Source organism: Mobula hypostoma, chromosome 1 (assembly GCF_963921235.1).
Source record: "Mobula hypostoma chromosome 1, sMobHyp1.1, whole genome shotgun sequence".
Lineage (NCBI taxonomy): Eukaryota > Metazoa > Chordata > Chondrichthyes > Myliobatiformes > Myliobatidae > Mobula > Mobula hypostoma.
Window position 1 is genome coordinate 169,385,427 of NC_086097.1, and position 12,202 is coordinate 169,397,628.

At 40.3% G+C, this 12,202-nt stretch overlaps 1 protein-coding gene across 6 annotated transcripts in view; it reads right to left on the minus strand.

The window, feature by feature from the left end:
- The window catches only part of cep192 (centrosomal protein 192), a 222,195-nt gene that overhangs the window by 95,652 nt on the left and 114,341 nt on the right, over nt 1-12,202 (minus strand). For all 6 annotated transcript variants that reach the window (XM_063059701.1, XM_063059694.1, XM_063059687.1 and 3 more), the window contains 3 exons: nt 11,305-12,181; nt 9,713-9,861; nt 514-744 (listed from right to left, as the gene is read on the minus strand). In XM_063059701.1, the coding sequence (XP_062915771.1) occupies nt 514-744; nt 9,713-9,861; nt 11,305-12,181 (1,257 nt within the window). The remainder of the gene's footprint in view (nt 1-513; nt 745-9,712; nt 9,862-11,304; nt 12,182-12,202) is intronic.

A 12,202-nucleotide genomic window follows, 5' to 3' on the forward strand; every position in this document is an offset into this window, starting at 1 on the left:
CAAAGCTTTCAGTAGATATTTGTGGGTTACTTTTAATACACCTACCAGTACATCAACTAGAGTCCTAAAAATGCAAGATTTTGGTCAAAATGTTTGAACAAAGACAACTGAGGACATTGAACTTTGCAATCATCATCTAAACAATTCAATTCAACATACCATAGTCTCTTTCAGTACAGAAAATATAAAACTTCAATAACAAACAGACGAGCAAATTTCACTCCATATATTGTAACATCTCAGCATGCCATGAAGTTAAATTTGATTTTGGACAATATCAGCTGTTACACAGCAGAAGCATTTCCTCTGAGCAATCTTGAAGGGAATGAATAATACTAATAATCATGTGAAGTGATAAGCCAGTACACAAGACCTTCAGAAAGACATCTCAGGCAATCGAAACAATTCCTTGTGCAAAACATTAAAGGTGGAAAAGTTCAGAAGATCACAGAATTAAAGGATATTGCTAGTGCTGTGTGAAACATTGGACTGAATTAATTTAATACACTTCACCTCAACCAATGGATTTTCTGCCACAGCTGTAACCACCACTCTGACTGCAAGTGCTTCTGCTCTGGCAACTGTATGGGCATCTGCTGAGACTGGATATGATGAGATAGATAGCACACACTGAAAAACACCAGCCTGGCGTGGAAGGAACATCAGTTTTAAATCTTCAGTAACATGAGGGCCAATTATAGTTTTGTTCTTGAATATCCAGCACTGGTGAGCAAATGCATCCATCTGGAAAGTATAAAATAGATAAAAGTGAACTGAACAGTTAATTGATAGCTGATAAGCTACTGCATCAGACATCCAAACATATTAAAAGTACTGACTCTGAGTTCAACTTGTTAAAGTCAGGCTGCTTACTTCGACTTAAAATTTTAATAATCTCTGAAAGCAACCTCAGAAACAACATGTTTAATGAAATTGTTAACTTGGTGTAGGGTGCATTATTACTTTATTTGCTGATTGGCACCATGTAGTTCTAGGTAGTACAAATTTCACTGGTAGCAGGGTGAGATTGAAGTTTTTCCTAGAATGTCCAAAAATATTTTTGCAAGTTGTTAACTAAAGGAGTTCTCCCTATCAAATTTCAAGTTAAACTCACTGGTTCCTGAGGGTTCTATTACCTTAAGCTCCCTAATTGCCTCCAGTTCATTACATAACGTCCAATCCAGTATGCTGATCCCCTCGTAGGCTCAACTGCAAACAGCTCTAAAAAGCCATCTCTTAGGCATTCAACAAACTCACTCTCGAGATCCATTACCAACCTGATTTTCCCATAGACCTGCATGTTAAAATCTCCCATGACTACCATAACATTGCTGTTTTGACACACCTTTTCTATTTCCTGTTGTAATTTGTGGTCCACATCACAGATACTGTTTGGAGGCCTGTAGATAACTATCATTAACATCCTTTTACCCTTGTAGTTTCTTAAGTCAACCCACAAGGATTCAACATCTTCTGATCCTGTCACATTTTTCTACTGATTTGATGACATTTTTTGCCACACCATCCCCTCTGCTGACCTTCCTATCCCTCTGATATAATGTGTAACCTTGGACATTCAGCTCCAAACTTCAACTATCCATAAGACCATAAGATACAGGAGCAGAAGCGGGCCATTCGGCCCATCGAGTCTGCTTTGCCATTCAATTATAGGCTGATCCAATACTTCCAGTCATCCTCACTCCCCTGCCTACTCCCCATTCCCTTTGATGCCTTGGCTAATCAAGGACCTATCTTTCTCTGCCTTAAATGCACCCAATGACTTGGCCTCCACAGCTGCTCGTGGCAACAAATTCCTCAGATTTACCACCCTCCGACTAAAGTAATTTCTCTGCATCTCTGTTCCAAGTGGACGTCCTTCAATCCTGAAGTCGTGCCCTCTTGTCCTGGACTCCCCTACCATGGGAAATAACTTTGCTATATCTAATCTGTTCAAGCCTTTTAACATATGAAATGTTTCTGAGATTTCCCCTCATTCTCCTGAACTCCAGGGAATACAGCCCAAGAGCTACCAGACGTTCCTCATATGGTAACCCTTTCACTCCTGGAATCATTCTCGTGAATCTTCTCTGAACCCTCTCCAATGTCAGAATATCCTTTCTAAAATAAGGAGCACAAAACTGCACACAACACTCCAAAAGTGTGGTCTCATGAGTGCCTTATAGAGTCTCAACATCACATCCCTGCTCTTATATTCTATACCTCTATGCCAATATTGCATTCGCCGCGTTCACCATCGACTCAACCTGCAGGTTAACATTGAGGGTATCCTGCACAAGGACTCCCAAGTCCCTTTGCATCTCTGCATTTTGAATTCTCTCCCCATCTAAATAATAGTCTGCCTGTTTATTTCTTCCACCAAAGTGCATGACCACACACTTTCCAACATTGTATTTCATTTGCCACTTTTTTGCCCATTCCCCTAAACTATCAAAGTCTCTCTGCAGGCTCTCTGTTTCCTCAACACTACCTGCTCCTCCACCTATCTTTGTATCATTGGCAAATTTAGCCACAAATCCATTAATCCCATAGTCCAAATCATTGAGATACATCGTAAAAAGCAGCAGTCCCAACACTGACCCCTGTAGAACTCTACTGCTAACCAGCAGCCAGCCAGAATAGGATCCCTTTAATCCCACTCTCTGTTTTCTGCCAATCAGCCAGTGCTCCATCCATATCAGTAACTCTCCTGTAATTCCACAATCAGTTCTTTCATCTTACTAACATTGAGTGCCAGGTTGTTGCTGCAACACCACTCCACTAGTTGGTGTACCTCGCACCTGTACGTCCTCTTGTCATCACCTGCGATTCTACCAACAATGATTGTATCATGAGCAAATTTATAGATGGCACTTGAGCTATGCCTAGCCACATAGTCATGGGTCTCGGGAGAGTAGAGCAGTGGGCTAAGCACACATCCCTGAGGTGCACTAGTGTTGATTGTCAAGGATGAAGAAATGTTATCAACAATCTGCACAGATTGTGGTCTTCTGGTTATGAAGATGAGGATCCAATTGCAGGGGAGGTACAGAGGCCCAGGTTCTGTAACTTCGCAATCAGGATTGGGGGAATGATGGTATTAAATGCTGAGCTATAGTCGATGAACTATAGCAGTCAGAGGTTGAAAATGTCCTTAAATACTCCCACCAGTTGGTTGACACAGGTTTTCAGAGCCTTACAAGGTACTCCATTGGGACCTTCCGCCTTATGAGGGTTCACTCTCTTTAAAGACAGCCTAACATCGGGCTCTGAAACAGAGATACAGGGTCATCAGGCACAGCAGGGATCTTCATAGATGTAGTTATATTCTCCCTTTCAAAGGGGGCATAGAAGGCGTTGAGTTCATCTGGTAATGAAGCATCGTTGCCACTCATGCTATTGGGTTTGGCTTTGTAGGAAGTAATATCTTGCAAACCCTGCCACAGCTGTCATGCATCCGATGTTGCCTCCAACCTCATTCAAAATTGTCTCTTCACCCTTGAAATAGCCCTTCGCAAATCATACCTGGTTTTCTGGTACAGGCCGAGGTCATCAGACTTGAATGCCACAGATCTAGCCTTCAACTGATGACGTACCTCCTGGCTCATCCATGGCTGCTGGTTTGGGAATGTACATTAAGTCTTTGTAGGCACACACCCATCTACACAGGTAGCATTAGAGATTGCGGTGGCATTAGAAATGACCTTTCAAAAATCATTGTACTCTGGCATGGTGCCAGAAAATTGGAAAATTGCAAATGTCACTCCACTCTTTAACAAAGGAGGAAAGCAGCAGAAAGGAAACTATAGACAAGTTAGCCTGACCTCAGTGGTTGGGAAGATATTAGAGTCAATTGTTAAGGATGAGGTGATGGAGCACTTGGTGACACAGGACAAGATAGAACCAAGTCAGCATGATTTCCTTTAGGGAAAATCCTACCTGATGAACCTGTTGGAATTCTTTGATGAGATTACAAGTAGGATAGATAAAGAGGATGGTGCACACATGAGGCTGCTTACCAAATTAAGATACCATGGTATTAGAGGAAAGTTACTAACATGGTTGGAGCATTGTCTGATTGGTATGAGGCAGCTAGTGGGAATAAAAGGACCCATTTTTGGTGGCTGCCAGTGACTGGTGGTGTTCCACAGGGGTCGGTGTTAGGACCATTTTTTTTTATGCTGTATATAAATGATTGAGTTGATGGAATAGATGGCTTTGTTGCTAAGTTTGCAGGTGATACAAAGATTGGTGGAGGGACAGGTAGTGTTGGGGGATCAGGGAGGATGCAGAAAGACTTAAATGGATTAGGAGAATGGGCAAGAAAGTGGCAAATGAAATATAATGTTGGAAAATGCATGGCCATGCACTTTGATAGTAGAAATAAATGTGCGGACTATTTTCTAAACGGAGAGAAAATCCAAAAATCTGGAATGCAAAGGGACTTGTGAAGAACAGCCTAAATATTAACATGCAGGTCGAGTCGGTGGTGAGGAAGGCAAATGCCATGTTAGCATTCATTTCGAGAGGTCTAGAATACAAGAGCAAGGCTGTGTTGCTGAGGCTTTAGAAGGCACTGGTGAGGCCTCACCTTGAGTATTGTGAACAATTTTGAGTCTCTCATCTTAGAAAAGAGGTGCTGGAATTGGAGAGGGATGATTCCAGGAATGAAAGGGTTATCATATGAGGAACATTTGATGGCTCTGGGTCTGTACTCGCTGGAATTCAGAAAGATGAGGGGGGAGGGGGGGATCTCATTGAAACCTTTCGAATGTTGAAAGGCCTAGACAGAGTAGATGTGGAAAGGATGTTTCACATGGTGGGAGAGTCTAGGACAAGAGGGCACAGCCTCAGGATACAGGGGCGCCCTTTCAAAACAGAGATGCAAAGAAATTTCTTTAGCCAAAAAGTGGTGAATTTGTTGCCACGTGCTGCTAGAGGCCATGTCGTTGGGTGTATTTAAAGTAGAGACTAATAGGTTCTTGACTGGACATGGCATCACAGGTTACGGAGAAAAGGCCGGAAACTGGGGTTGAGGAGGAGAAAACAGGATCAGTCATGATTGGCGGTGTAAACTCGATGGGCCAGATGGCCTAATTCTGCTCCTATATCTTATGGTATGTGTCGAGAAACTTTGGATTTAGTGATCAAAATTCCATTGCTTTTAAGATAATTATGGAGAAGAATAGGACAGGTTGTTCGGTTGAAATTCTATATTGGAGAAAGGCCATTTTTTATAGCAACAGAAAGGATCTGGTATGTGTGGTTTGGGATAGGTTCCTTTCTGGCAAAGGCATGCTTGGTAAGTGTGAGGCCTTCAAAAGTGAAATTTCAAGAGTGCAGAACTTGCATACTCCTGTTACAATAAAGGGCAGGTTAAGGGAACCTTGGTTTACTTGGGGTATTAAAACCCTGGTCAGGAAGGAACTGGTGCATTGCATACAGGCAGGCAGGAACAAATGAGGTACTTGAGTATAAGAAGTGCAAGAGAACATTCAAAAAGTAAATCAGGAGAGCTAAAAAAAGGCATAAAGTTACTCTGGCAGACAAGGTGATGGAAAATCCCAAGCACTTCACCAAATATAAACAGCAAAAGGATAGTCATCATCATCATTATGTGCCATGTCATATGACATGAGTGATCATGGTCTATGACCACTTGTACTTGGCAAATTTTTCTACACAAGTGCTTTGCCATTGCTTTCTTCTGGGTAGTGTTTTTCCAAGACAGGTGACCCCAGCCACTATCAATACTCTTCAGTGATTGTCTGCCTGTCATCAGTGGTCACATAACCAGGACTTGTGATATGCACCAGCTGCCCATATGACCATCCACCACCTGCTTCCATGGCATCACATGATTCTGATCAGGGAGCTACACAGGTGGCACACCTTACCCAAGGGTGACCTGCAGGCTAGTGAATGGAAGGATCATCTCACACTTCCTTTCGTAGAGACAGATCTCCAACTTGCCACCCAAAAAAGGATAGTAAAGGACAAAATTGGTCCACTTGAATATCAGCGTGGTTATCTATGCATGGAGCTGAAAGAAATAAGGGAAATCTTAAATGGATTATTTTGCATCTGTATTTACTTGGAAAATGAATGCAGTCTAAAGAACTTAGGCAAAACAGTAGTGAGGTCATGGACCATATCCAGATTACAGAGGAGGAGGTGCTTGCTGTCTTGAGGTAAATTAGTGTGGATAAGTCCCAGGGCCTGACAAGATAGTCCCTTGGACCTCATGTGAGGCTACTGCAAAAACTACAGAGGCCCTGGCAGGTATGGTGCCAGAGGACACGTGGATAGCTAATGTTATTCCAATGTTCAAGAAAGGCTCTAAAATAAACTTGGAAATTATAAGCTAGTGACATCGGTAGTGGGTAAATCATTGAAACGTGTTCCAAAGGAAAGAATATACAAGTATTTGGATAGATGAAGCCGTTAAGGGATAGTCAACATGGTTTTGAGAGTGGTAGGTCATATTTAACCAATCTTATTGAGTTTTTCAAGGATTTAACCGAGAAAGTTGATGAAGGCAAGGCAGTGGATATCTACATGGACATTAGCAAGGCCTTTGATAAAGTCCTGCATGGGAGGCTGTTCCAGAAATTTCAGTAGATTGGCATTGAGGATGAAGTCATAAACTGAATTCATCATTGGTTTTGTGGAAGAAGGTAGAGTGGAAGCAGATGGTTATCTCTCTGACCGGAGGTCTGTGGTGTGCTGCAGCAATCAGTGCTGGATCCGATGTTGTTTGTCATCCATATCAACAATCTGACATGCTAAACCTGATCAGCAAATTCACAGATGACACCAAGACTGGGTGTGTAGTGGACAGCGAGGAAGGCTACCATAGCTTACAGCAGGATCTGACACATTGGAAAAATGGGTTGAGAAATGGCAGATGGAATTTAATGCAGACAAGTGTGAGGCATTGTATCTGGGGAGGATTAACCAGGGTGGGACATACACAGTAAAAACTAGGGCACTAAGGAGTACAGTAGAGAGAAGGATCTGGGAATACATAAACTGGCATCACAGGCAGATATGGTTGTAAAGAGAGCTTTTGGCACACTGGCCTTCATACATCAGAACACTGAGTACAAAGTTGGGATGTTATGTTAAGTTGTATAAGACGCTGGCACGGCTAAATTTGGAGAATTGCGTGCAGTTCTGGAAACCTGCCTACAGGAAAGATATCAATAAGATTGAAACAACACAGAAAATTTACAAGTATATTGACTTGAGTTTAAGGAAAAGTTGAATAGAGGAGTTCTGTATTCACTGGAGCAAAGGAGAATGAGAAGAGATTTGATAGAGATAAACAAAATTATGAGAGGTATAGACAAGGTAAATGTAAGCAGGCTTTTTCCACTAAGATTAGATGAGATCAGAACTAAAGGCCATAAGTTAAAGGTGGAATGGGAAATATGAAATATTTAAGGGGAACTTTTCTTTTACTCAGAGGGTAGTGCAAGTGTGGAACTAGCTTCCAGTGGAAGTAATGGATGCAAGTTCAACTGAAACATTTAAAAGTTGTTTGGATAGGTACATGGATATGAGAGGTATGGCGTGCTAAGGTCCAGGTGTGGCTCAACGGCAGAATAACAGTTCTGCATGAACTAGATGGCCCGAAGGCCCCATTTCTATGCTGTTGTGCTCTATGATTCTATTTAACCAGTGTTGAAATCTACCAAACATCATGTACAAAACGCAAGGAATACTAATATTCTTTCCAGCGTTCCAAAGAACATTATTTTAAAAAAACAAAAGCAGTGGTAACAATCTACTATTTCCTGGAAGTACGCAAAAGAAAACAGAGCAGACAGCAACAATGATGTACTTGGATGAGGATAGATGGGACGGAGCAGGTTAGAAAAGATCAGTAATGCTACCGTGGATTGGTTGGGCTGAATAACCTTTCTGTCCCGTATATCAGCAAATAAACAGCACATCTAATACAACACTAATGCAGAAATCTCAAAAACAAATTATTAATCTTAGAATATTATTAACAAATGAACCCATATGGCTTGTGTAACTGAGCTGGTTAACAGCTACACTGCCTTGTGTCACTTCCCAGCATCAAGTCTGAGTTCTTCAATATATGTGGGACTTTCAAATAATTTTGCTAAAAGCTCTGTCTACGTCTGTGATGGAAAATAGCACTGAAAATGTGCACCTTCACACAAGACAATTAGAGAATGATGTCATGGGGACGAGTTGGATTGAACAATGTTTTCAACTTCAGCAAAACAGATCTTCGTCTTAAAATTAGCATCACTTGCATTCAGCACAACCATGTAATTTCCAAATCAGTGTAAAGTTTCAGATCAGCATCAGGTGTAATATCACCAGAAAATGTTGTGAAATTTGTTAACTTAGCAGCAGCAGTACAACGCAATACATGATAAATATCAGAAAAAATAAATCAAGTATGTATGCACATATTAAATTGTTAATTCAAAAATCGTACAAAAACAGAAGAAAAAAAAGTGAGGTAGTGTTCATGGGTTCAATGTCCGTTTAGAAATCCAATGGCAGAGGGAAAGAAGCTGTTGCTGAATCACTAAGCATGTGCCCTCAGGTTTCGGTACCTTCTTCCTGAAGGTAACAATGTGAAGAAGGCATCCCCCAGCTGGTGAGGGTCCTTAATACTGCCTTTCTGAGGCACTGCTCCTTGAAGATGTTTTGGATACTACAAAGGCTAGTATGCATGATGGAGCTGACTAATTTTACAACTTTCTGTAGCTTCTTATGATCCTGCGCAGTAGCCGCACCCCCCCACCCCCATACCAGATAGGGATGCAGTCTGTCAGAATGCACTCCACGTGACAAATGTTTTAGGTGACAAACCAAATCTCCTCTAACTTTTAATGCAATTTTCTTGCTGTTGCCTTCTTTATAGCTACATCGATATGATGGGACCAGGTTAGATCCTCAGATATTGACACCTAGGAACTTGAAATTGCTCACCCTCTCCAATTCTGATCCCTCTAATGAGGATTAGCTCACGTTCCCTTGTCTTACCCTTTCTGAAGTCACAATCAGCTCTTTGGTCTTACTGATTTTGAATGCAAGATTGTTGCAGTGACACCACTCAACTAGCTGGTATATCTCACTCCTGTACACCCTTTCGCCTCAATTTGAGATTCTACCAACAATAGTTGTATCACCAGCAAATTTATGACATTTGAGCTATGACTAGCCACATAGTCCAAGGTGTAGAGAGAGAGAAGAGCAACGGGCCAAGCACACATCCTTAAGGTGTGCAAGTGTTGTTCGTCCGTGAGGAGGAGATGTTATTACCACAGATTGTGCTCTTATGGTTAGGAAGCTGAGGATCCAATTGCAGAGGGAGATCCAGAGGCCAAAGTTCTGTAGCTTTTTGATCAGGACTGTAAGAATTATGGAGTTAAATGCTGTGTTATAGTCAATGAACAGTATCCTGACATGGGTGTTTGTATTGTCCAAGTGATCTAAGGCTGCGTACTGTATGGAACTGTACCTTCACTACAAAAATATGAAATATGTATTCAGGAATAAATAGTATACCAGTACTAAACCAACCTTTGTCAGCCATAAGAGTACATTCAAGGCTAGTAATGGCTGAAAACAGAACAAAATGCCTGAAATTCTCCAAAGTGTACGCATATATTAACCCTAACTAATTGCAAAGTTCATCTGCTTACATGTTGAAAATAATACAAACCTTCTCTCCATTCAGTGAAACACTAACTATTCCAATTGATAGTTGCATCCACCGTTCAGTTGGATTGCACATGTGAAGTGATGTTTGAGATGCTATTCCAACACAGCAAGAATTTGGAATCCTCAGTTCCTCGGGGACCAACACATGACCTAATTCAAACGTTAAAGTTCAAAGTCAATCCATTATCAAAGTCACCATATACAACCCTGAGATCCGTTTTCTGGAGGACATACACAGTAAGTCTAAGAAACACAATAGAATCAATGAAAGACCTGTTGGAAACTACTGCCTTTAACAGTTTTGTACTTTTGAACTAACATATTTTTCACACTCACTGGCAGAAAGTGGTATAGCAGCTAAACTAACATTAGCACATTACCCATGTGATATAATTGTTTTCATTATGTAGCCTATGAACTAATTTAGCTCTCAGGAATTTCTCTTATCTACAAAAGTGATAGATTTTTCAGAAACACCATCTTTATTCTTTTGTCTTGCACTCCTTAGCATCATTTCCCAGCTCTTATTTAGTTTGTTTATTATTTATATATTTGCTTGTACTCCAAAATAAACTAAAACCTTGGAATTAAGACTGCTTGCATATTTGACTCTGGGAAAACCCCTTGAAGGATCAGAAATTAACCAGAGATCCAGCAGACTACACCCACAAGATAGGCAAACAATCAATATGCAGAAGACAACAAACTACAAACGCAAAAAGAAAAAAATACAAAATATTATATTAAAGTATATAAATGGATAAATGGGAAATGGACAGTTGATTTTAGGGTGATACTCTTCCTCTAGTTCAGATGAAACATCTTGACCTGAAATGTCAACTATACTCACCCTGTATAGATGCTGCATGATCTGCTGAGTTCCTCCAAAGTCTCCAAAGTTTTGGATGCCTACTTTTACTCACTTCAAAGATTAGGTGTCTTATGAATGCAGTCAAATCCCATTTTGTCAAAGGTAGTATACAAATTCATGTCAGTAGGCTGAAGAGTCAGCAGATAATGCATTGAGTTCCTCAAACTACCTTGATTAAGATTATTTGATTTAACTGACCATAGGTCTACTATTTTCCTTAATGAGGGCTTAAAACACAAAATCAAATATTAGATTTGTAGCTATGCCTTTGTTGCAGGGGGTGGCTTCACAAGTCGGGAACACTACTTATGGAAGGACGGGAAATGAAGAAATGCTCATACTATTTGGCTTGTAGACATTCTTCAGCAATCATTTTTCTGCTGATTCTGAAATTTATAGAACTCTTCAAAAACAAAAAGGGCTCACTGCTAGTCTATTAATTACCTTCTTGAAGAGAACAGGTGAAATTTATCTTTGCTTATATATAGAACAGGACTAATTGACATCAATATATCTAGTTGCCCATATTTTCTCAATACATTTTGTACTAGTTTCAAATTAACAAGGGCTTTAATTATTTAATACTGGGACAATGCTATTCAAATATTTACATATTGCAATGTGTCCGACAAGTAATTTTAGATATCCGTTTACTGTAGATATAGTGATCGTTTAACAACATATCATTTTAAAAAAAGCAACATCATCTTTAAAATACTTACCAGCATCTCTCATCTGAAGTCCACCTGGCCAATGATCAAGCATGTCCATTCTTGAAGACTGATAACCAACGGGTTGTGTTTGAAAATTAGAATCCAGTGGCATAGCATGTGTATTGTACAAATGAGCTGGGTTCTGCATCCTCATTTCTAATTTAGGATCATTATGAGTTCCAAAAGCTTGAATATTCCCCATGAATATGTTAGCACCTGGCAAACCACCTGGAAGGCTACATATATTGGATGACAAAGTGCTCCCCAAGTAACATGAAGTTAAAGGTACATTTAGGGAATTTGAACTGGTGGTCAAATTGCCCAGATATTGCTGGGCCAGTGGAGTTGTTAATAATGAATTTGCAGTAAGTAATGTAGGAACTCCAGGTATATCTGAAATAGCTTCATGTGGTTTAAAACTTGAAATAGGCATATATTTGCTCGTCATTCCAATGGTATTTATGGAGGCTGCATTCAAGGATTCTACACAAATCCTTTCATTCATCTTGGTCTTGAGAGGTGCACCAAAATTATCAGTTTGCTGGCGTGCAGGTGATCCTTTATACATGACTGACTTGCCTAACACTGATGGAGATGCATCGAATTGCTGCAATTTGATATTTTCAGATTGTGGAGAAGGTAACTTATTGGATTTTAATAAACTCTGTCTGTCTTCCTGTTTACTCACAGGGCTTCTGTTTTCATTGCTTTCCTGCTTATCATAACATGATTTTCTTAGTTGTGGACTAGAATTCAAAGAACCATTTGTACATCCATCCAACGAAGTTCGGAAAGTCATCTCACTTGTATTGACTATACTTTGATCTGGTGTTGTAGAGGGACTTGCTCGAATAATTGTTGTGCTTAATTCAACAATTTTATCATTCTATGGAAGAAAGAGAAATGT